At 43.8% G+C, this 26,049-nt stretch overlaps 1 protein-coding gene across 2 annotated transcripts; it reads right to left on the reverse strand.

Moving 5' to 3' along the window:
- Nucleotides 1-1,146: 1,146 nt before the first annotated feature.
- Nucleotides 1,147-22,262, reverse strand: YWHAB (tyrosine 3-monooxygenase/tryptophan 5-monooxygenase activation protein beta). Of its 2 annotated transcripts, XR_013967353.1 has the most exons (7): nucleotides 22,061-22,261; nucleotides 7,966-8,268; nucleotides 5,679-5,802; nucleotides 4,647-4,810; nucleotides 3,421-3,516; nucleotides 2,996-3,112; nucleotides 1,147-1,197 (listed from the first exon to the last, which is right to left on the reverse strand). XR_013967353.1 is itself a non-coding variant. In XM_080812702.1 (6 exons), exons 2-6 carry the CDS (start codon nucleotides 8,257-8,259, stop codon nucleotides 3,056-3,058), a joined length of 735 nt encoding a protein of 244 aa, XP_080668828.1. In that variant the 5' UTR covers nucleotides 8,260-8,268; nucleotides 22,061-22,262; the 3' UTR covers nucleotides 1,296-3,055. The 2 variants fall into 2 exon arrangements, 1 of the variants encoding a protein (XP_080668828.1); XM_080812702.1 differs by lacking the exon at nucleotides 1,147-1,197 and having other exon boundaries at nucleotides 1,296-3,112; nucleotides 22,061-22,262.
- Nucleotides 22,263-26,049: the final 3,787 nt, after the last annotated feature.

The raw sequence follows: 26,049 nt of genomic DNA on the forward strand, positions 1-26,049 counted from the left end.
CTCACTTCAAAGCTTGGTGCACCTTGCCTCCTGAAAGTCGTCTTTTCAAGATAGCCAGAATCCAGCACCGCTCTGGAACCGGCCTTATGACCTGGGACTGAAGGCTCCACTTGCGAATTTGTGACCAAGGCCTTCCTTGACACGGACTCTCCTATTACCAACATCTTTTCCCGGATATTCCTGGCCCACCTTTTTTTTTTTTTTTTTTTTTTGAGAGTGGTGCAAGGAGTGAGAGAGAATCCTAAGCAGGATCCACACTGTGTGTAGAGCCCAGTGCAGGGCTCGATCCCACAACTCTTGAGATCATAACCTGAGAGGACATCCCCACCCCACCCCAGCTTTCTTTTGACTAAGCCCTTCCACCAGCATTCCACCAGGAAGCTTCACTGTTACTCTATGGGGATAGGAGCCACCTGACAGTACAAGGCCAAGAGACAGTGGCCTGAAGCTGTGCTTGCGGCCTCAACCTACCCATGGTGTGGGGGTGTTTAAGAGAAAATTCCAATGCTCTGTGGGCCATATTTCCCCTTGCCCCTTACAGGGACTCTCCTGGTTCCCACTGACCTTTGCTTGAGTGTGGTTTCGGCAGGCGGGAGAGCTCTGAACTAGTCTGGTTGCGCAGCACAGGACTGAGTAATCTTGGGCTGAAAAATACCCTCATTTCTTCCCTCTCCTTATGGAGTGTGGAAGTTTTTAGAAAGGGGGCAAATGCCATGAGGAACAGTGCTGCAGGCTCTCAGAAAGTGTTAGGGCAGAAGACAGTCTGGTAGAACCCTGGGGATGACCAAGCCTTGCGCAAGCATCTCTCACAGGCTTTGCTACATCTCAGGGTTTAAAAAAAGGGGTGTGTGTGTGTGTGTTTTTTGAATGGGATGTAAAATAACTGTTCATAGCAAATCTTAGAAGCTACAAAAGAGGACCTAACACATGGATGGTTTGTCATGGAGGGTGGAGAAGTGTCCCATAATAGGCGGAGAGTGGCTGTTTATTAATGGTAATTTCTCCCCCTTTACAACACCCTGACTTCTGGTTCTAAACTGGATGAAATAAAGATATTCCCTACTTTTAGAGCAGAACTACAACTGAGTGTGACCAGAAGAGGTAGCTAGTTCTGGTAGTGAGAGAGATGGCGCCATACATCAGTTCACAGGCAACTGATAAAATTTTTTATTTCACTTTTGAATTTTTACACTTTTCCTGATTATTCCGTGTTAAGGTGGAAACTAGAACTGTTTAAAAGACATACACAAATCTAGTACATCAATAACCGGGGATTTTTCTTTTTTCTTTTTTTTGCTATACTATTTTCACAACCACAGGAGTGCTTGCTAGGCAATATAACCGTCACAGAAGCAAACGTGAGGCAGAATACTGGTAAGGAAAAACGAAGCAAGAAAGAGCTACCAGATATACAGACAGGCTCGTTCCACATTCACTACTGCATTTTCAAGCGCCAAGTATTAACTGCACATTTTTGTTCAGCTAGAAAGGGGGGAGGGGTTTTTTTTGTTTTGTTTTCTTTCTTTTTTTTCTTTTTTTTTTTTTTTGGTTTTAAATCAGTGCATGAATGTTTCTTTTCTCATTTCAGCAGATGGACAAACAGGCGGACACTACAGCTACATGGAATGTTCAAGGGAGAGGGGGAACTGTGAGACTGGTAGGCCTGGCGATTCTGGACTCTCCCCACTGTGGTGTTCATGCAACTTCCCTGCATTATAGGGTCTTGTTCAAACAGGTCTGTGAACTTGGCTGGAGGAGCACACTTGGGAGATCTGGTGACAGGTACTAACAAGCATTATCAGGGCTGGCTGCAACACAGGGAGAAATCATGGATATTTAAAAACACTTTTTTGACTCAGATCTCGGTCTGACTGAAGAGCAACGAGCGTGCTGAGAAATCAGAGGAAGCCAGAGCTATGTGCCGGCTCTTCTCAACTCCCCTCAAGTGGGGCCTGCGGACCAAAGTGCTTGCCATCTTCACTCACCCCCTCCAGGCCCCCACCCTGCCCCGTACGGTGTTCGACAACGAACAGAAGACAACGACAGAACTGAAAAGGAAAAAAATGTAAAGAAGCAGGACAGAAACTTCAAGAGGGGAAAGAAAAACCAAGGTCAACAGTCAAAAAGGACAGTGGGAAGAATGTCTCGATTTCAAAATTTAAAAGCCCCAAGCTAGGAAGCACCCAAAGACTTGAGTACTTCTTAAGTGAAAGGCAACCTCTGCAGAACATGACTCCGAAAGGTATTACCCAGGAAACAGATAAGGCCATTCATAAGATACACGGCTTTTCTCTTCTTTAGGTCTTGGTTACAAGGAAAACAGATTCCACTATGGAGCCCGAGTTGCAAATCAGTTAAGATGGCTGTGGGAAAGGGGTGTTAGTCACGTGGTCTAGGAGCACTGGGCCTTTTCACGGTGTCAAAACCCAATTATCTGCCACAAAGAGTTTCCATTTTAGGCTTCGAGTTTACGGAGAGGAAGACACCGTGGACATCTGCAGTCATGAACTTTTGAGAGGCAACAGCTCAAACTGGCCAAGTGTCTGTAATCCCCCCAAAACAGGCAGAACCACCGTGAGTTGATGTCACAGGACAGGGGTCTCACTCTGCGTCCCAGCGTCACAATATAATCTCTATAACTTTCTGTACAACTTTACAATGGAACTGTTATTTCCGTGACTAGTTTGATTATCAGTTTAAACTTTCCAAAAAGTTACACATAATTTAGGTCTAGTTTTTCTACCAGTAAGAGTTCTGCTAAGTTACAAAACCCCATAATCACAGTGTTCAGTTTAAAAAAAAATTCAGCACACAGTAATCCTGTCAATGTTAATCAAAATCAAAACTTCAGAATGCCGTGGCATTTATGTGACCAATCTGAGTTTTAGATACACACACCAGCTGTTTATCCCATGGACCATTTTGCTAGGCTGAGGCTGTGAAAAATTGAAAGTCGACGTACGACTTTTTTTTTTTTTTTTTTTTTTTATCGCACAAAGGGATATATGTGGAGGGTACAGAGTGACACTGAACAGATCACGAAGCACAACAGACATTAGTTCTCTCCCTCCCCAGCATCTCCTTCATCTCCCTGGTTTTCCGACGTCCACAGCTGCAAGAGAAAAACAGAGCTCTAATCAAAACAAGGCTCCTAAAATTCACTCAGGGAGGTAGGCCCAGTCTGGACCAACTTATCTCACTTAACTGCTTCAAATTCTCACTGTATTACTGCAGACCATGAGGACTGCAGAGGCCAAAACTTTAGCAGCATTTACAACCAATTTAACAATTTAGTACGTTTCACTCTACTTACAGGGTACAAATCCCCTCGAGTCTTGGGCAACAGTGAATTCTTCGGTTGGTGATAGGAACAAGACTCTAAGCCCTCCAAGAGCAGGGTCGCTAACCAGCAGTACTTACAGTGAGATTGTCCCTAAGCAGCTGCATGATCAGGGTGCTATCTTTGTAAGACTCCTCGTTCAGCGTATCCAACTCAGCAATTGCTTCATCGAATGCCTGCAACAAAGAGCCATTAGCAGAGTCATCACAGGTTCTCTGGAGCTAGTTTAGCCTAATTTTTTTCCTGTTAACAAATGCATATACTTTCTTTTCCTGTACAGTGCTCTAGGGGAGCTGAGGCTATTATTAATGACCTTGTTTGCTAGTTGTTTCCACAAACAGATAATGCATGGTTATAAGGCACCAACCAACAATGACAGAAAAATCCCCAGAGAACTTCACTGCATGTGGTAACGCAGCAGGTATTACTGTCAACCCAGTACAAATCCATATTATTATTTTTTTAAAAGATTTTATTTATTTATTTGAAAGACAGAGATCACAACTGGGCAGAGAGAGGAAGGTAAGCAGGCTCCCTGCTGAGCAGAGAGCCCAATGTGGGGCTCAATCCCAGGACTCTGGGATCATGACCTGAGCCGAAGGCAGAGGCTTTAACCCACTGAGCCACCCAGGCGCCCCCATATTATTTTTTAATTGCCAAACCTAACTGCCAGTAATCCTTTCCTTTCTTTACTAAAACTCAAAAGGTCTGATACAAGGAATAAAGGGAGAACAGATGTTCACACCACTAAATCTGATTAAGTGATGGACCTTAAATAATTCATTTCATGTACTTTTTCCAAATTAAAAAAAATTTTAAGTTAACAGTGTGCATGTTGAAAGACTAAAAAATATGTAGAAAAGGTGGCTGAGTTACTAACAGAAGACAAGAGGTAGCCCAGCACACAAAGAAAACCTGGTCTGCTTTCTTTCATAAACACAGCTGTAACTTCAAATCTTGGTACAAGGAATATAATACATAACAGAGGCTGACAGAGCCCAAAGCCTGACAAGGAACAACACACTACCTTCCCCCTGAATTTTCTACAACCACCCGCCCAAGCCAATAATTACACAGCGAAAATAAAAATCAGCGGGAGGTGTTGAGAACAAATAAAAAAGTGATAGGTCTGTATTTATGTCACATAAGATCTACTCCTATCTCCAGAACATCTTCAGAAGGACTAGCACAGTGAGTTGTTACATTCAGGCAATAAAAAGAAGTACGTGTACACACACACACACACACACACACACACACACACACAGTTATACTACAATCAGAAACCACACAGGGACTTTCTCACCGTTTTTGCCAGGCTGCAAGCCTTTTCAGGAGAGTTTAGAATCTCATAATAGAAGACTGAGAAATTCAGTGCCAGGCCAAGTCGAATTGGGTGTGTAGGCTGCATTTCTTTCTTACTAATTTCAAATGCTTCCTGGTAAGCCTGCTGGGAGTTCGACACAGTGGCTACAAGAAAGATAAGAACATTGAAGGCGAGGTTCTCTCCAAGGTGCATCACATGCCAGACCCCCATCTGGTTATTACACCCCACCGAGCAGGAATGAGGAGCGACCAAGCAAGGGGTCCACCATCTGATTAACAACCATTTGTTACACGTTTACTCTAAGCCAAGTACCACATTAAATGCTTTGGGGGAAAGCAGAAATAACCTTTAACGAGATAGAACATGGGAAATAATATGCTCCAGTAGAGGAATTATGAACTTTATAGAGTCAGCAGACTCAAACCTGAACTCCCAACTCTTACTCTCTAAATGTGGGGCTTGGAGTAAGTGAAAACCTCTATGAGCCTTGGTTTCCTCATCAGAATAACAGGCAGATCCCCACCGGAACTCCTAGAGTTGTATAAGAAATAAATGAGACTCTAAAATACTTGGCACATAGTAGGTACTTAGTAAAGCAGAGCTGTAGTTCTCCCCATCACAAAACACATGTGATAAAAGAAATGAAACACTATTTCCTAGGGTGGTTTTATACCATTAGACATCTTAAAGTTTTACTTCTAAGAACAGATACCAAATAACCCTCAAGGTCTTTTTTTTTTCCCCCCAAGAAAAAGATTTCTTTAAATGGACTACTACATCACACTTTTAATGTCCTCTGCATTTTCCCCTTAGATACATTGATTTGTCAACCCCCATTAAGCTGACCTGCTAATTACAGGTCAGCACAATGCTAGTGGTCTTTTAAAATCTCAGTACCGTGATGTTCGTGTCTATGGTAAACAAAGTAAAAACTGTTTAAAATTACTGAGGAGGAGGACTGGCTCCACTATTGGTCAAATTCCTTTAAAAAAAAAAAAAAAAGTTACTTACTTTGTTTATTATCTCCAGATGCCACCTCAGAAAGATATCTAAAATAATCGCCTTTCATTTTCAAGTAGAACACCTTGCTTTCCGGTTGTGTAGCATTGGGAATAAGATATTTGTCCAACAGCTCCTAAAAAATGATTCACATTCTGTTAAGAATCTGGAAATATTATTTACAAGATGTTAAAACTATGTTTGAGATTCAAGACACACTACCACTTCTAAATAATTTTGACGATTAAAAAAAAACATAATTTGCATCCAAAGCTTTTAAGTGGTTTTTAGCCCAGGTCCTAACAGCACATGCCTGTATTCTTCAGTTAAAAATCACTTTTGACCATCCACAAGGGGTTGATTAAAGTACAGCCATACAATGGGATGCCACGTAAGGCCTTAAAAATGATGATGCAGAACTACACCAATAACACGGAAAGATTCTCAAAAGAAGTCTGAGTGAAACAAAAAGATCAGAAGTACCACATGAATCCTATTTTAATATTAAACTATGTACGTGTACACACAAACACATAAGGGAAACTCTTGAGGATTATTTATCAATATGTTAATAATGATTCTCTACATGACAGGATTAGAAATGATTTTTACTTTCTGGTTTATACTCTTCTACCTGGTCACCCCCCCTTTTTAAAAAAAAAACAATGAACCTGTATTACTTCTGTAATTTAAAAAAAGAAAAAAATCTTTCCCTTTTGGGAGGAAAAAGGTGAATAACAGACCAAAACTGCCAAAAACTAAGTTGAAAATCAATCAGACCTGGGTAGAAGTCCCTCCTCTGCTGCTTACCATCTGTGCCCCTGGACAAACGATTTCTAAGCATCCTGAGCCTCAGTTTTCCCAGCTATACAATGGGGAAGCACAATAGCCATCTTCTAGGGTATGAGGACAAATGAGCTAGAGTACATAAAGTGCTTAACACGATGCCTGGCACGCAGTAAGCACTCAAAAAGTAGCTAATACTATTATTAAGAATAAATTCCTTTAAACATTTATGCTTACAACAAAAGCAGTTCTGAAGGAGTCCAAGCTTCGTATACAGAGCAATATTTTCGAAGAGTTGTTTTAGAATGTGGCATCCTGAAAAACTGGTTAAGAGGCAGTAAGTACCATGCTTTTCTTCACATTCTTTCAGATGCTCTTAAAAGCTGGTCTACATTTCAGGAATTATGGAATTTTCTTGCCCTTGGAATGCATGCCATACTTCATCTGAATACCAGATGTACCTAACATTCAGGAATTAGTGCACCATTAACAAACCCCCAAATTACCAACAGGCAACAAATTTAGCCATGACACTCTTACACCATGAGTCTAACAAGAGCAGCTCAATGCAAAAGCTTAGTTGTAAGGGGATTTAATCAATCGATGTGAGAAGATGCAAGGGGCGGTAGTCATTTTAATACTCTCTGCAGACAGCCAGGGTGTAATTCCTTATGGGTTAGGGAGGAGGAATACTGCCTGATGGCTGACAAGCTTTGTACTGGTTTTCAAAAGAAAGGTGTCATGGGCAGTAACTCGGAGAGGCAGCCAGCAGGGGAGGAGGTAGATCCACAAGTGTGAATTCCTTTTCCCTTCAAAGCAGCCCTCACCGTTCATTTTTACCTGATTTCACCTGGAAGAAAAAGAAAGTTCCCAGTGGGCTCAGGATGTGAGGGAAAGACAATATGATCATGATTTGCTCTAGGATACACACCCCTCCCATCCAACCCCAGACTGTGGCCAGAGCGGAATAGTTATGACTCAATCATCTGACTAAGGCTTATATAAAACCCAGGAGAGGACAATCCCCAAACCATTTTTGATTTGGCTTTGGACACAGGCCCAACGGACAGACGTGGCTAACTTTCAGGACCTTACGCTGTGCAGACAGGACTGGGAGAGGGGGAATGAGAGCGGGGCCTCTGGCTCCCACCTCCCCGGCTGGAGGTGACATCACCACTCAGACACAGAACAGCCCATCTGTGGCGGCACCTACCTGAGATCCTGCCAATGTGGACTGAATTTCTAAAGAAAAGAGGGAGGGATGCTCCTGTTTGTCACAGGTCTTTGTGAAGGGAGAGGAAAAATACCCCATTCGTGATGAGCAACCTCTGATCAAACAGGAGGTGAGGAAAATCACATTACATCACAGACTTAAAAATCAGCTCCGACTGATTGCAGCTTTCCAGCATATTCCGACACCTTTCTCTCATGAGCCGCGTGAGAGTTTGCGTTTGAGCGTTACATTAATACTGTTCGCAAATCGCCGTTTGAAACCGAAACCCCGGCCTCTTACCAGAACATCATTGCAGATGTCCTGCAGCTCGGCCTCGATCTTCTCCCGGTACTCTTTGCCCATCTGCTGCTTCTTCTCATTCCTCTCTGTCTTCTGCTCAATGCTGGAGATGACGCGCCAGGAGGAGCGGCGGGCGCCCACCACGTTCTTGTAGGCGACAGAGAGCAGATTTCTCTCCTCATTGGAGAGTTCGTGCCCCTGTTCCGTGACGGCCTTCATGGCTGCGGCCATGTCGTCATAGCGCTCGGCCTGCTCGGCAAGTTTGGCCTTCTGTACCAGTTCACTTTTATCCATGGTCGTTCCCTAGAACAGGAGCGAGCGAGAGGAGAGAGAAAAAGCAAGTGTCAGGCTTCAGGGCCCTGGAAATGCATGTGTGAACCTTTTCCTAACCCGTCGGGCAAGAATCAGATGTAAATACGAAACGTGTACTTGCAAACGCCCTCCGCCGCACTGAACATGAGCACTCAGAGGGCTAAGTCCCTTGCTAATTCTTTTGCCAATTAATTTTCCCAGCAGTCCTGAAGAGTAGATATGCTCACAACAATCCCTTCCCCCCTTTCTGGAGGTGAAGAAGTGAGGTTCAGAGAAGGCAAGTGACGTGTCTGGCAGCGCTGCTAAGAGACCGCAGACTCCAGCCTCCCCATCACACACGGGCTGCCGGAGAACTATTTCTTTAGAAGCTTATGCTAAATACACTTCCTTAACTTCTTTCAAGAATTGTCTGGTTTTGACCAAATCTGGTTTTTCCCCACAGTATTGGGAAAAACACTTTAAGTCTGAGGACTGCCTCAAACTTAAAGCAAAGACAGGACTTTAAATGTTACATCTGGCCGTGCCCATCAAGCAGTAGGAACCTAAAAAACAGAAGCCATTTTTGTCCTATCTTCTGCAATTTGCTAACTTGCAGGATACACTGTAGACAAGAGCATCAACTGAAGGGAAGGAGATCTGGCTCTTTCTAGCCCCAGCTCTGCTACTGACAAGTGGTCACACATCGCTTAACCTCCGAGAGCTTCAATTTCCTTACTGGAAAGAAAGAAAGAAAAACAGAAAGAAAGAAAGAGAGAAAGAGAGAGAGAAAGAAAGAAAGAACGAACGAACGAATGAATATTACCTACTCTCCGTGGGGCTGCTGTGAGAACAAATGACCTAAACTACGTGAAGGTGCGTTGAGAAGTTTAGAGCACTAAGTACAAATTATCCGACGCTAATCGTCTGTATGGTATAGGCTGCAAGAGATGGGAGTGTGTTCAAGACGCGCAACAGAACTGCAAACCATAACTGAGTTCATTTACAATCTTTTCTGAAATAGATAAAAATTTTAGTAACTTCAGTTCACCAAATCGTCTATACACCTATCAGTGAACACTCCTTATTCACCTCACCTTAGTCAGTTCCCCACTACAGTAATCCCCATTTACAGAGAATGCAGTAATTTTTGGATAAAATGTAACTAAAAAAATCTGCTAACCAGTAAGTTCAATGTACTGTTCATTTAAATTTTGGTATGTCTATCTGTGCCACAGCGTAAAAATATACTACTATCTTAAACTGTAATAAGGTTAAATAGTACTAGAAGTATCAGTATTTTTTTTTTTTTTAAGATTTTATTTACTTATTTGACAGACAGAGATCACAGGTCGTCAGAGAGGCAGGCAAAGAGAGAGAGGAGGAAGCAGGCTCCCCGCTGGGCAGAAAGCCCGATGCGGGGCTCGATCCCAGGGCCCTGGGATCATGATCTGAGCCGAAGGCTTTAACCCACTGAGCCACCCAGGCGCCCCTAGAAGTATCAGTATTTTTAGAACAAATTCTTACCGGGGCACCTGGCTGGATCAGTCAGTGCATATAACTCTTGATCTCAGGGTCATGAATTTGAGCCCCATGTTGGGTGTAGAGATCACTTAAAAATAAAATTTTAAAATAGAACAAAACAAAAAAGCCCCCAAATTCTTTCATTATAATATACACAGCATCACAATTTAGTACTCTGAAAACAATAATTTTAAAATAGCAAAAGAAGTACTGTCTCCTCCTCACAAAATGGTTTTTTACCTCCAAGTTATTTCTGTATTTTCAAGTGAGAAATCCTATAGACAGGGCCCTACCACATGAAAATGTTTTATTAAATGGAGCATAATGGTAAGATCCACCCCCCCCAAACTTAAACAACTGAGAAGGACCTGGTTCCCTAAGTTCAGAACTACTATTTTTCTTCCCACAGTTTATTATCTAAGTCATACTCAAGCTGTGTCCTATGTAAGGCTCACTCACTCTAAGCTTCCACTCAGTGAAGTGCGTCTCACCTCATCTGCCCGCCTTCTTCACCATGTCACTGGAATGAGACTGTAACAGAGATAATAACCCTCACAAAACATTCCACTTGCTCTCCTACATTTCCTGGCAGCCCCCAGGCAACCAGGATGGATCCCAGGGGGAGCTCTGTCTCATGAGACAGCAGAAATGATGCCATTTCCAGATGAAAACTGAAAAGCCTGTATGTCATTCGCAGGCTCTTTTCTCTGACATCAGCTGTCTAGAAGGCCATGTGCTCTCGACGATGTGCTAGGGCCTGCAGCCTGAGTCCCTCTGTTTACACTGACTCCTATAGGCTGGCACTGGACACGGCAGTATAAAAAAGAAATCTTTAGGTGAAGTCACTGAAATGTTGGTGCTGTTAGCTGCCACACCACATCCTAGTCTACTCTGATAAAAGTATACCAAAAGGGGTATCTGGGTGGCTCAGTCAGTTAACTGTCTGCTTCCAGCTCAGGCCATGATCCCAGGGTCCTGGGATCAAGTCGTGCATCAGGCTCCTTGCTCACGGGGAGCCTGCTTCTCCCTCTGCCTGCTGCTCCCCCTGCTTGTGCTCTCTTTCTCTCTGGCAAATCAAAAAGTAAATCTTAAAAAAAAAAAAAAAGTACATCAAAAGGACACCATTCTTCAGCTTCAAATTATATACCTTCTCAGTTTATGTCTAAGTTTCTATTCCTTTTTTTTTTTTTTTTAAGATTTTATTTATTTAGGGCACCTGGGTGGCTCAGTGGGTTAAGCCTCTGCCTTCAGCTCAGGTCATGATCTCAGGGTCCTGGGATCGAGCCCAACATCGGGCTCTCTGCTCAGCAGGGAGCCTGCTTCCCGCCCCGCCCCTGCCTACTTGTGATCTCTCCCTCTGTCAAATAAAATAAAATAAAAAAATCTAAAAAAAAAAAAAAAAATATATATATATATATATTTATTTGACACAGAGAGAGAGAGAGAGAGATATCACAAGTAGGCAAATGCAGGCAGAGCTAAGCAGAGAGCCCGATGTGGGGCTAGATCCCAGGACCCTGAGATTATGACCTGAGCCTAAGGCAGAGGGTTAACCCACTGAGCCATCCAGGCACCCCTATGTCTAAGTTTCTTGACTGCAAGTCTTTTAGTCAGGATACAACCTCCATCAGCAAATAATCCTACTTCACTGTTCCTCAAAGTGAGAAGTAGGCAGAAGTCAACTTTCAATTAACTTCAAAAATGTTCCGGTCTGCAGACAAATCCAAAGTTAGCAGTCACTCAGTGGCCCACTCCAAAGTTCATCAAACAGCACCTGTGCAACTATACCAGGAAAGATTACAATTAGTAAAGTCCTGGCCAAAAATAAATTCGGAGCTAAGCCATCCCATAAAGGATTATAAAAGAGAAATACAAAGGATCAACACTGCTAGAGATGCCACGAAACTCTCTGGCCTTACCAGCCCAGCCCCCTGATTAAGATCCCCTCCCAAACACTCCAAGTTAAATCACACCTCTCTGAAGAATCCTTACTACTCCCTGGGAGCTCCCAAAGGTACATGCCCTATTTCTCTCAAAATCAAATGTGGCCTGTTTGGGGAGCCAACTATTTTAAGCTTCTTCAGGATCACTGAAAGAGCCCTTGGACACTGAGAGCCATCATGATATGGTTAAGACCAAATGCATGCCTTAAAAAATGTATCCATCTGTTTAAAAAAAAAAATTAATTCCACACTCACACAAAACAACTACAACAAAGAAAATCCACAGCTAAATGTCCTGATGCCTACTGCTTACATAACTTTTGACTTATGTAACACGGATTTTGAAGCAGCTAGACCAATTTCAACAGGAAATGGGTTACACAACACCCAGCAGTTTGGAGGAAGGCAGGAGACAAGGGACATCTGGAATTGTTCCTAGTTCTACATCTGCAAGAAGTCTCCCATTCACTCTCCCAGACCCACTACCTGCAGTCCCCTTCATGTCTTTATGATCAGACCCGTTCTTAAAACTTTGATCAAGTCACTTCCTGCTCAAAATTCTTTAAAGTTCTCTCCTGCTGATAGTAGTCAGATTCCCTCCAAGACTTTCCAAGCTATCTTCCTAGACTTCCACCAAAACATGCCTTCTAAACAATTTGTGCTTCTGCCAAAATGGTTTTCTTAAAGAGTATGCTTTTCTGACTCCTTGTCTTTGCTCACCAAGCCACTCCCTCTGCCTGGAATGTCCTCTCCCATTTACTCAGCATACAAAATTCTTCAGAGCAGGGCTCAAGAGCCATCCCCTTCATGAAGACTATCTTAAACCGCTAAGCTGGAGATGTCTAATGTAACAGCCCCCAGCCACATGTGGAAATTTTAGTATTTTGGATATATGGAGTTAAGTTTTCAAAAAACGGTTAAATAAAATAAATTTCACTTGTTTTGTTGTACTTTTTAAACATAGAAAATTATAAATTACACGCGGTTCATGATGTTTCTATTGGACAGCACTGCTCCAAGCTGAGAGTACTCTCAACAAAGCATTTCGTCTATACCTCTCTTAACGTCCTATCACATTTCTCCAGTACTAAAATTATCTGTATATATCCTGAAGTCCCTCGCCACCCCATCAACTCTTTAGGGCAGATCTTCCACAGTGCCTTGCACATAATTAGTATGAACAAGCATCTGCTCAATGAATGAACAGATCCCCAAATGAAAGAATAAAACTGCAAATCAGGCAGCGTCTTCTCTCTGCTCAAATAATTCAAAGCACCTCTTTTTCACAAGCACATTAAATCCTCATGTTTGCACCTTATTCCTTGTACTCCTGCACCTACTTCAAAATTACTCAATCAAAGGCACAGCACAGGGACTGTTGTTAGTGGCAGTGGGAGAGTACAGTGCAGGGGATACAGTTGGGTGAGCACAAATTAACACACAGACTTGTTGAATCATGTTACCATGATTACCACGATATGCGTGGTAACTAATGTTACCATTGTGTATCAACTATACTTCAATTTAAAAAAAAATAAGAAGAAAAACAAAGTGGCTCTTGGTTCTACCTTCACCCTCACTCAGTCACTTTGAATGACTCTCTTTTGGCAGCTCCACCTAAACTCTGCCTGGCCCTCAAAGTCCTTCTTCAGGATTTTGGCTCCTCTATACCTGTCAGGCTTTATCATCAGCCACTCTCCCAAATGTACCTTTCTCTCCGGCTGGACATCCTCGAATACCCCATAAGTGGCACGCTCAAACACCCCTGAAATTGCTTTTCTAGTTCCTTCATCTAGAATGCTCTCCCATTTACTTCCTGCCTATGCAAACTCTATCCATCCAACTGGCTAAAGTCTTCCCTGGCTACCCCAGCCCCCACTGAGGTTCCGGCCTGTGAGCCCCAGCCCACTTGCAGCCTGTCACACTGCCCAGGGCCTACACCACGTAACTTCTCTGGTATAGATGAGGAGTTAGTGTCCCTCTACAAGCAGTTCCCCGTGGATATGTCCTCAAAGGAAACCTTCACATTTGTTTCTCATTTAAGGTCTCACCCTGGGCCAAGCATAAAACTAATGCTCAGGTAAGTGGCTGTAAATTTTTTCAGCCTATCTGTCCTGAGAGGGCAGAGAGAAGCCAGGGCAGGGGTAAGCAGGGTGGCAGAAAGGCAGCAGGACTAGGTCTAAGAGTGGGTTGTGAACTACAAAGCTACGTGAACTTGTTCAGCCTCAGCCTTCCAATCTGTATGCTGGCGATACAGCATCCTCCTCAGGAGACGTGCTGGGAAGAGGAGATGCAGGAAATTCAAGGAAATCTTTTTTAAAAATGCACAGTGCAAACCAAATGGAAGTACTATTATTCCTCTCACAGGACCTCCACATCACTGTTTCAATTCACAATGTGAGCTTGGATTCTTACTTATTTAGCATACAAGCCGTGAGAAGGAAAGCCAGTCGAGATTCATCTCCTATAGGAAGTGAAAATGTTACAGTGTTAACATTCCCAGATAAGACTCCCCCCTTCAATAGCCTCAAACCGGACATCCATGATAACCGTAACACTTTTATCCATTAGTTCCTAACTGAATTTTCTTGAACTGAATATCAAGAAGTGACGGTTTATAATCAGGACCTACTTTTCTTCTAAGACTTTCAACCGATGTCCTACCACAAAAACACCTCAGCGAGAGCTTTTATTTGCCTTCTAAAAAACCTTAAGAGACTAGCAGCTTCACCACCAGGCCCGGCACTAAGAGCACAGAGACACCAGAGCCCACTTTTCCCTGTGCTGGGCTCAGATCGGGAAGACACCGACAGGCTTCCGCACAGCTCTCAAGCACAGCCGCAGGGCGACAACATGTGTCTGTCTGCTCGAAGCCACTGGATGCAGCACTTTAGAGGAACGGAAAGCAGGTGCTGAGTAAACCAGCACTGCTGAGTGAAAAACTGGGAACAATCTAAGTATCTAATAAGGGAGGGATTAAGAAGAGGGACTCCTGGGCCAAGACTACATGGTTGTCAAAAGAAGGGATTTAATGTCATGGATCTGCTGATGAGACACATATAACAGGAAGAACTAGAAAAAGATGTACTAAAGTATTTCATTTTCATAAAACACTCCAAAGAATATTATGAAAAATAATTCTAAGGGTGCCCATGAAATAACAGGATTCCTGCAAATACATGAAACCTCAAATCTGACAGTAAATGCTGAAACAAGATTATCTATGAATCCACCAAGGCCCTCTAGTTCAAAATTCTTTGCCCAAGGGATTTCTCTTATCCAGGTTCAGGATACTGAGAGGTCATCTCATAGGGGCCAGAAGCAGACACCCAGTATAAGAGGGAAAAATAAAAACAGAAATGACTACCCACTGTTAAACCATATTTTAAAAAAAAAAAAAAAAAAAAACAGCCTTGCAATGGAAGAGAATGACCTTCTGAAATGTGGCCTTTAGAAGTATTGAACTCTCAGCTCTGTTTTGTTTTCAGGAAAAGAAGAGGCTTAATTCTTTTTTTTTGTTTTTTGTTTTTTTAAAGTAGGCTCCACACCCAATGTGGGGTTTGAACTCACAACCCTGAGATCAAAAGTTGCATGCTCTGCTGACTGAGTCAGCCAGGCGCCCCATGCTCAGTTATGAAATACTGAGCTTTAATTGAATTTGATAATTTCCTAGAAATTTAAAATTGAGGATTCCACTGTCTATCGTGTGTGAGGATTACTAAACCTCTATTATGAAACACACAGGAGAGGAATTTGTTTCTAGGAAAGCCCTACATAATACATATCTCAGCTTCTAAAGAGAAATTAGGCGATTTTTTTTACAGTAACTTCTCTGAACCTCAGTTTCCTTAAATGTTAAAAGGAAACATTAGCAGCTATTGAGGATACAAAAAAATGGCTAGATGGTGCTGATCAGAGTAAAGGCTCAGTAGACATATTCTTACTCTTTTTGTTTTGGTTTGGGTTTTGGGGAGGAGGGCGGGGGGGTGACAGGCAGAGGGAGAGAGAATCTGAAGCAGACTCCATGCTCAGTGTGTGGAGCCCGACGCAGGGCCGGATCTCACGAAACCTGAGACCATGACTTGAACGGAAATCAAGGGTAGGACACCCAACTGAATGAGCTATCTAGGTGCTCCAACACACTACTTCATTAAAATGTAGTGCATATAATTTAATGTGTGTTGAAATCACTGTAAATGAAAACACTACCAGTATGTCCAGGGACTTTTCTTGGAATTCAAAAGAAATACAATTAGAACAGTGTGGTCCTTGCCTCTGAGAGCTCACATTCCCCCAGTAGGAACAGAAGACCGCACATACTTAAGGGTTATAAAGCTTCTTGAAGAAACCAGCCAGAATTAGGGGGAAGGGGTTTAGTGTAAAAGTGGCTGGGTCCTCACTGGTTTTCTGGGCTGCAGGGGTTCTGCCAGGAGAGGAAAACGATACCCCAGGTAGGGACAAGAAACACTGATGTATGAATAAAGAGCACATTATGTTTTTCTAGATGAAACTGAAGAAATCAAAGGCCAAAGTAAATAAAGAGATGAGCAGAGTTATGAAATCTGGAGGGAAAACTGGCAGGAGCATCTTTACAAGCTTCCATGGGGTAAGGAACTGACCGTAAATTCTGACTAGCGTTCACAGTTGTACCATTTCAGACAGAGGACCTACAGCACCACAAGGCCAAAGTTACAGTTCCGGAGTCACTCCGCTGAAGGAAAAACAGATCCCAAGGTACAGCAGGAGGGACCTGAGAATGTCAGTGGGGCCAGGTGGTTAGGGGGTGTTACCCAGAAAAAGTGAAGTACTCCTGGCTCTTAAAGAAATTTCCTCACTGAAAAACACCCACTCCAAAAAATGTCTGTGTGCCATTCTACACACAAATTTCACAGTCCTGTCATAAACTGAACTCCATTCAAACATTTGCCTGCTCTCTGATAGAAAATGAAACACAGCACGCCCTAAATACAAAATCGTTAGCACTGATGTCCAGCAAACACATAACTGTGGAGGGAAATTTCACTTTCATTTCAAAATCTCTTCCCTCTTCCACATCAGTTGTTGAGATCACTGTTATTTAGGTCCAACTGGCCAAAATTAAACTTTAAAAAATGGAGGTATTGAATGATGTGCCCAAGGTCACGCACTGTGAATCAACAGCAGATAGGACAATAAATTAACCTCTTCGCGTCTGGTGATCAATCCCAGACAATCTGTTAGTTCTGATCCATAAACGTAGCTCCACTGGTCCATTTTGGGAATAGGGTTCAAAAGCTTGGAGCCCATCAATACAATGGAGTGACCCAGCCCAATTTACCAGTACCACACACCAATGCCACAGGCTACCTGATCTCTGTGAGTCTGTTTTCTCATGCATAAAATAGGCATTCATTTAATATGGTTCTTGGAAAGAGTAACTTAGTTCATGATGCAAAATACTTCAGTGTCTACACACTGTTAAGCACTCAAATGGCAGCCACACCGAAGTCGAACAAATGTCGTCAGCCAGGCTTGAAAGGACACTTCCAACACACTTAATTTCTTTTAAATCCAGATGGATTTCTGTAAAGACTTTTAGAAGAAAGGCACATGTTAACTTACCTATGCCTATTTCTAAAGTAGCACTTAGCATAATTTACTGTAAATGTCTTTATTGATTCTCACACTGGATTGTGAGCTTAAGGTAGAACCCAGATTTTTATCTTTGGGCACCCAACGTCTGGCACAATGCGTGCCATGCTGAGTATGACTATTCGATCACTCAGTGCACTTTTTTAAAAGAAGGGAACAAGGCTGTTATTTCCTATGTGGACAGAGTAAGTAGACCACACCTGACCTATAAAGTACAGACTATATTTATCCTCTGCCTTAGTCTACTTTAGAATAGAGCCACCCCAGCTCCAGTCAGGAAACAACACTATGCTTTTTGACTAATGTTTCTCAGCTACCCATTTTTATATTTATAGATTCAAAACGAGTTTCAACAAGCCCTTGGAGTACTGTCTGTCCATCTCCTCTTTTGTTCAAAAGACGGTATCAGCTAACTGGCTCGGTAAATGTAATAAAAATACTCATCATTTATAGTTTACCCAAACGTGTAAAGCACTAGCGCTTTAATATCAACTCAACATCCTATATATAGGATCCTACACATCCTATGAAGTAGGTACCCCTGCCCTTTTATAGATTCCAAGAGTAATTTGCCCAGGGTCCCATAGGTAAAATGAGCACACACGCTTTCCTCTCTGTGGCACTGACTCCTAAAGATCAACTATGATTCTCAATGCTTACTTTTGGAAAAGGGAAAATGGACAATTAAAAAAAAAAAAACAAAACAAACAAACAAACCCATACAGAGTTATTACAGTGAGGTTTTAGGGATTAGCCTTAATTTATCTAGCTTTAAAAATCAAAATAAAATTAACTTAAAAACAGCATATGCCAAGAAGCTCAACAGACTGTCAAACAAGCTTTAAGGTGAGGTTTGTGGGCAAATAGTAACAATGGCCAGGACTCATATCTACTTTATTGTCACCTCTGTCCAGGTCAAGGCCATTCAAAAGTTACTTTTACTCCTGGGTCTTTTGGGGAAAACAATGAAATAAAACTAACAGGAAGAAACTTACATAAGGGAGGACTGGCCATATTTAAAAAAAAAAAAGTCATCTCTCTAACCTACAGCCTGCTGGGAATGACTTGTTCTCTTGAGGCCATCAATCAGTCTCATCTCATTGTAAGTACACATTAGAAACACATAACTATGCCTATATTAGAAGATCTTTTAGCCCAAAAAGCAGTAAGCTTTCTTACTTGGCTTTTAGCACACGTATCCCAAAATAGAAAGTACTTTAGTCTTTTTCCTCCCTAAGTATTCCCCTTCAAAAATTCCCTTAGAATCCAGCTCCAACTGTTAAGCTTCTCCCTCATGACACAGAGATGACTACCAGAACCATATTCATGTAGAGACCAAGATGGTTGTAATACTTAAAAGTTGCTTTTATCCAATGAATTTCTTGTCCCCTTGCTAGGGTGAATTGTCTGTCGCCTCTCCCTAGAAATATGTAAGAACCAAGGAATGGGAGGTCCTTTTACAAGTAAACCTTAGTTCATTCTGAGGTATCCTTATTCCTTAAAGGAAAATGGCCCAGTCTGATGCCACTGAAAGAAGAAGTACCCTAATAGGACATTATAATTTACAATTTTAATTTACTAGTTCCGCATCTCTTCCTCCCCAACAAAATATGGAAAATCTAAAAATCTACAGAAAAAGTAGTATGATAAACGAAAATTAGTGATGGGAGTCCTGATCAAATTCTGTTAGATAAAGAACCAAGTATCAGACAAATCAAAATGCCACAAAGTAACTGATGACCCGTCTCCCTGACATGAAGCAAATGCGAGAACACTGGGTTTTTCACAAGCTTGCTTCCTGATGTACACCAGCAGTATCATCCCCACAGGCCAGAATGAATACAGTCCCTCCAATAAATTACGTATGTATCTTCAAAAACAGCTAAAATCCCTGTCCAAACACATTTGCTTTAGTAGGAGACACGTAAAGAAAAATTAAGGACCAAATGGGGTTCACATGAAACATGCTCCACCACCGGTAGACACTTACCACCAGAGCCAGACTGCTGGGTTTGATTCCTGGCTCCAGCACTTACTTACCTTGTGCTGTGTACGCGTGTGTGTGGGTGTGTGTACCCCTGGGAAAATTATTTAACTCTTCTGTGCCTCAGTTTCCTCATCTGTAAAATGGGGCTAACGCTACTTACCTATCACTGGCTGTTAGGAAGGCTTTAGTACGTGTAAAGGGCTGAGAACAAAGCTTTGGGTAATGTGATAGCTATTACTATTATTACAGACTGTCCTGATGCTACCTCATCAGTTGGTGAATAAATCACAGAGACAGATTCTATATGTCTACACTATATAGCTTATACGCTGTACCTAGTCTTTCTATATATTCACGGATATGGTCAAATAACATATATTAAACACCTACTATATCCCAAATGCTTACTTTGATTTTTCAGTTTATTACAAGAACACAACAAAGACTATTACCACCTGGGTTGTACAGATGAGAAAAGAGGCTCAGAAAAACTGGACGTGGGGTACACAAAATAAAGTTCTACAATAACATATCAGTTTTTGAAAATAACATGTATACAAAGCAGGGATGGGTCTCATCAGAAGGCAGCTGGAGGAAAAAAGAAAGCCATTAATAGTGAATTCTGTGATTAAAAAAACAAAACCAAAAGCTTACATTTAACAGTTTACCCTTTGTAAAAAGGCCCCCAAAACAACTCTGGAGATAGAGAAACTAAGAACCAGAGATTAAGTAACATACTAAATACCCCACAGTTAGAAAACGCTGCAGGCAAGACCTGAATCAAATTTATCTGACTCCAGGTCCAGTGCTCTTTGTTTCTGTATCCACAGCCAAATGGGCAAAAGGCACTTTTCTTCGCAGTGGTTCAAATCTCTGGAGACTCTGCCTCCGGAACTAGCATCATGGGAATTTGCTCAGCCTGGTTTTATGGAGGCTGCCTCCCTGATCTATAGAACTCCAATTCTAAAATGGCTTCAACATAACACAAGCACGGCATGATGGGAAATGTACAGAAGATTATAGGGTAGGAGCCATACTCCAGGGGCTGACAGTCCAGAAATATTTGCTCCTGATGAATGAGGATATTCAATCTAAAAACTAGGCGTGTGGTCTAGGCCAAATTACCTCATTTCTCATAAAGACTTCATCTGTAATGTGGGTGAATGGTTTCTTATCTCACTGAAAAGGGAGGCTAGGAAAATCACTCAGCAGTTGCTACTGGATTATTACTCTTCCATTTGGAAGACCACACCTAAAATTCCAAGTTGGTTCTAGTACAACTGACAGGTTTCACCTTCCCTGTCCTGCATGCTGCTAAGGAAACAGATCCTAGAAAAATGAGGGCTCAGGCGACTGAGATATTCCTAACTGAGAAATAGGGTACACTGGAAGCAGTCAAGAAGAAAATCACTAAGAATCAAACATTATTTATACATACACATTTCCAAAGAGAAAATGCAGAGCTGGGTAGCCACGTGTCCAGTTCTATAAACTGCCTGTATGTGTGGTTTCAAATGAACAACTGAGACACAGTGAGAAATGGAGAAAATTTTCATATTCTTGAAAGTGCTTCATCTTTCTTTTTGGATCCTGTGGCCGCCTGATTTTTGTATGTTCCTAACATCATCCTGCCAAATACGGTCTCCCACACAGGGCAAGTAAAATCCGAGTCTGATGCTATCTAGCCTTACTAACAAGAAAAGGAGTGAAGACAAGGACCAGAGACATGCATTTTTACAGAAAGGTTGGCAAATTGTCTTACCAATACTGCCACCTTCGAAAATCCCATTACATGCAGTTCTCCATTTGCAATAGACAAAGATGTACTCAATCCTCCGAAGAAAAAGGGCCAGAATCAATTCTATCCCTTCCCCACCAACACGGAGGCCACCAGGCAAATTTCAGTCCTAAAAACGTGCTAACACACAGTATGGGGGGAGCTGGGGTGAGGACACAAAAGACAGGCATTAAATGACGGTAAATACCGTGGGAGAAGACTCCCGATTTGCAGTCTCTGATCTGTTTTTCCTGAGGATCGGGCCTGACTCCGTAACCGGGTCCAACAAATGCATTTTCCTGACTCAAACCTCAACCCTGTGCTCCTCAAGGAATCTCGGGTCCTGCTAGGCTCCCAAACCAGCGAACGATGATGAAATAGCTTTACTGCAAAGTGGGAGGGGGGTTTCCCTCTGCTCTCTCCCAAGGTTAAACCCCTTACCCATCCAGAGGGAGTCAACAGAGGCCCTGCGGTTCGAAAACTCGCCCGTATTTGGTTAAATTTTAATTTTTGGAAACCAAAAAAACAATGAGCAGGGGAGACAAGGCTTAAAGGGTCGGTTTCCGCCGCCCGAGGAGCAGGGAGGGGTCGCGCGGGCCACGAAGGTGGGTCGGAAGGGAGGGTCGGGGGTCCGCGGCTGAAGGTCCCTTCCGGCCCCGTACGGAGCCGCACCCCGCCCGCAGGGCAGGGCCGCAGGCGGCAAGGGCTGCCTGGGCCTTTCCGCGAGCTAAGGGGCCCGGCCCCGGAAACAGGGAGGGGCCGCGGCCAAGGCCGGGCCCGCACCGCAGGCGGCCGCGCGGGGCCGAAGAAGCTGCGCGCCACCACCTCCCGGGGCCCACCCGCAGGGTCGCCCGCTTCGCCACGGAGGACGCAGCCGATGGGGGTGGGGGGAAGCTTCGCGCTTGGGCCCCCAGGGGCCCCGGGCGGACCCCGCGCCGCACTCACCGGGGGAGGGCAACAGGAGGAAGAGACGCTTGTGAGCGAAGCTCCGAGCGCGGTGACCGCTTCCTTCCCAAGCCCACTCCTCAGGCGGCAGCGGCGGCGGCTGCACTGGCGGCGACGGCAGCAGCTACCCCGGCTCCGGAATCGGCGGCGGCGGTGGCGGCAACTCCACTTCCGCTCCGGTCACCACTTCCGCTCCGGCCCGGGCCCCGCCCCGCCCCTGCGCCGACTCCTCATTGGACGAGCGGGGCACGGGGTTGCCCCGGCCGCCCGAGAGGGGCGCTGACGGAGGGAGGAGGAAGAGCGGGGAGACCTGGTCGTCGCGGACCGGGAGCGAGGAGGGGGCGGGCGGAGGGGGACGGAAATGGGGGCGGGGAGGGGGCGGAAAGAGGCAGTGGGAGAAAAGGGGGTGGAGCTGGGGGGAGTGTGGGAACCGGGGGTACTGGGCGAGGGGAGGGCTTGGGCCGGCCCGAGCCCCCGCTGCTCCGCTCCCAGCTTGGGCTCAGAACCCGGCAGGGCCTGGCCCACAGACGCCGGGGTCATCGGTTCCTTCCCCACCCAAAAAGGAATCGCCACCGGGTCGGAGGCTGAGGTCAGTCCCCCTTGGCTGTGTGCTTTGGGAATACTGGACCTAGGGAAGCACAGAAAATTGCTCATCCTTCAGTTTTTGCTTAATCTTCCCTTCAGCCCTTCGAGGCACTCATCATTTTCTCCTTTTGTGGACAGAATAGGCCACGTGAAGTGCCAGGAATCGAACCAGCCAAGTCTTTTTTTTTTTTTTTGGAAGCCTGTGTCTCTGCTGTCTTCCTTGAGACACGCCCTTCCCAAGGCTCCTAGGGGAGCCTTAAGGAACGGAAACCGGCCTCTACAGCCCCCCACCCAGTTCTCCAGAATGTCTCTCCTCTCCTCTCCCTCCCTTTCATTCATTCTTTAAGCAGATATTTATGGAGCAGGCTTTGTGCATAGTGTTGGAGACGCAGCAAGTACAAGACAGCCAGGCACTGTTGTCCTGGAGCTTGCAATCTGGTAGGAGAAAGATCAAGTAAACAGGCCTTTATCATCTCTCCTTTACCCTTACTTAGCTGAATGATAGACTTCTAACTAACCACCCTACCCTTAGCCCTGCCCCCCATCAACTGCCAAGGCGATCTTTTTTTTTTTTTTTTTAAAGATTTTATTTTATTTATTTGATAGACAGAGACCACAAGTAGGCAGAGAGGCAGGCAGAGAGAGAGGGAGGAAGCAGGCTCCCCGCTGAGCAGAGAGCCCGATGCGGGACTCGATCCCAGAACCCCGGAATCATGACCTGAGCCGAAGGCAGAGGCCCAACCCACTGAGCCACCCAGGCGCCCCGCCAAGGCGATCTTTAAAAAATGTCCTTCTTATCTTCCCTTTCTTGCTTAAATCCTTTGGTGATTACTCAGACCTGGAAGACAAGTGATAAGTTCCGAGTGTGACAGTCCACGTTCTCCAGAAGCCGCCCTTAACCTTCCTTCTGCCTTTCCCTGCTATTTCCCCTCCATCATAAAACCCCGTTTCCATTGGATGATGCCTTACCCTCCCACTCTTCCATCTCCGGTATTTCTAAGCCATTTGTGTTCATTGCCAACATTTTTTAAAGACCAAGGGATTTCTGTGTGAACAGAAATCTGCATCAGTGCCTTGTCAGGCAACACTGTGTCCACATTTCTGTGTGGCAACAATTGGCTGAAGCCAAGGAGTGACTGCCCACTCTAGGTCAGGCACAGATTGTTCAAAGTGCCAGGGTCCCCTCCTGACCTGAGTCTGCTTTTCAAGTTATCTGCCATATAGGCATTTGTGCCAATGACCCCTACACTCTTAACTTAAGCAAGAGTGAAAGAGAATGTTGTGTAATGTAAACAGCATGGATTTGACATTAAAACCACAGGATTTGAACCCCGGAGGTTTCCCAGTGCAAAAACTTCTCCATGGGGATCCATTTTTGGCAAACCAAAAAGATCAATACTAGAGATTGCTTAGGTTGAAATAAGATGTAATGTAATCAGGGGCACCTGGGTGGCTCAGTGGGGTTAAGCCTCTGCCTTCAACTCAAGTCATGATCTCAGGGTCCTGGGATCAGCTTGGGCTCTCTACTCAGCAGGGAGCCTGCTTCCCTCTCTCTCTGCCTGCCTCTTGCCTACTTGTGATGTCTGTCTGTCAAATAAATAAATAAAATCTTAAAAAAAAAAAAAGACTGAATGTAATTGGGCTGTGCCTTTTGTCCTCATCCAGAAAATGCCTTGGTGGGTCAGAGGGCTCATGATAATTACACCCAAATGATGGCATCAGTACAATGAGGTAACAGAAGTGCCCTTTGCCAGGCATCCCTGAGCGTCTAACAGGTTGCATAGATGACCTGCTTTCGCCATCTCCGCATTCTAGGCCAGAGGTCAGCAAACCACAGCTATGAATTGACAGACACAAACAGATATTAAAATACAATGTTACAGATGCATCCATTAGAATATATATGCCACGTATATATTCATAAATATATATATATTATATGTATATATACTATATAAGAATATATATTATGGGAGCCTGGGGGAAGGGCCCCAATCCATCTTGTGAATGTGGTGGGAGAGCAGGAAAGACTTTCTGAAAGAGAAGATGCTTGAGCCTTAGATTCCATAAAGGGCTTGTTTTAAATTAAGAGACTGCTTTTTAAAGCAGTTTTAGATTCATAGAAAAATTAAAGAGATAGTACAGAGAGTTCCCATATACCCAATCTCTGCCCACCCACAGATTCCCTTAATACTAACATCTTAGTTTAGTGTTGTACGTTAGTCAGAATTGATGCACCAATATTGATATGTTGTTATTAACTAAACTCAAGTTTACATTAGGTCCCTTTTTTTTAAGAGAGAGCATGCGTGGGGGTGGGGGAGGGGCATGAAAGAGAGAGAGAGAGAGAGAGAAACTCTTAAGCAGGTTCCACTCAGTGTGGAGCCCAATTCAGGGCTCGATCTCACAACCCTGAGATCATGACCTGAGCCGAAATCATCAGACGCTTAACCTCCCCAGCAACCCAGGTGTCCCAGGATTCATTCTTTCAGTTGTACAGTTCATTGGATTTTGACAAATGCATACTGTCCGGGATCTCCCATTACAGTATCATACAGAACAGTGTCACGGTCTTAAAGCTCCCCCGTGCCTTCCGTCTCATGGGGCAAAGAGAGAAGATGCTGAACAGGAGGCAGAATTACATTGTTGTTTTCCTCCATCCTGTCCCGAGGGGGCCTATGCTCTTTCTAAATAACATTAAGGCTAAAAGCAAAAAAATAAAAGAGTAAAAAAAAATCCACAAAAACTATTCAATTATTCAACCCTCACCCCCTGCCCTCACCCCAATCCTTGGCAATCTTTTCTCTTTTATACTGGCTTTAGTTTTGCCTTTTCCAGATGTCAAGTAGTTGAAATCATACAGTCTGTAGCCTTTACTGACTGCATTCTTTCACTAAGCAGCATGATTCAAGGTTCCTTCAGGTCTTTTTATAGCTTGATAACTCATTTCTTTTAATCACTGAATAATATTCCATTGTACGAATGCACCACGGTTTGTCTATTCACCTGCTGTTACGGATTGACTCACGTCTTCCAAGAAGATACGTTGAAGTCCTAGTCCCTGGTACCTGTGAACGTGGCCGTATTTGGAAAAGCCTTTGCAGATGTAATCTAGGTAAGATGAAGTCATTAGGGTGGATTCTAATCCAATGTGATTGATGGCCTCATAAAAAAAAAAAAAAAAAAAAAAAAAAGGAAACGGCCGCTGCATGTGATGACAGAGGCAGCCACGAGCCGAGGAGTGCCCAGGACCCATAACCAAACCTGAAACTAGGAAGAGGCAGGAAAGGACTCTACCCAGAGTCTCGGGGTAGGGGGACCTCCTGACACCTAGATTTCAGACTTCGAGCTTGTAGAACTGTGAGAATAAATTCCATTGTTTCAAGCCATCCAGTTGATTCCAT

This window comes from Martes martes (genome assembly GCF_963455335.1).
Source record: "Martes martes genome assembly, chromosome: 9".
NCBI lineage: Eukaryota > Metazoa > Chordata > Mammalia > Carnivora > Mustelidae > Martes > Martes martes.

What these genes read in the sequence shown, in the direction of transcription:
- YWHAB (XM_080812702.1), bottom strand. Translation starts at nt 8,259, where the DNA reads ATGGATAAAAGTGAACTGGTACAGAAGGCCAAACTTGCCGAGCAGGCC. An exon ending in ATCTGGAGATAATAAACAAA is followed by an intron (nt 4,811 to 5,678) that starts GTAAGTAACTTT and finishes TCTTTCTTGTAG; the next exon opens with CCACTGTGTCGAACTCCCAG. An exon ending in CTTGCAGCCTGGCAAAAACG is followed by an intron (nt 3,517 to 4,646) that starts GTGAGAAAGTCC and finishes TCTTTGTTGCAG; the next exon opens with GCATTCGATGAAGCAATTGC.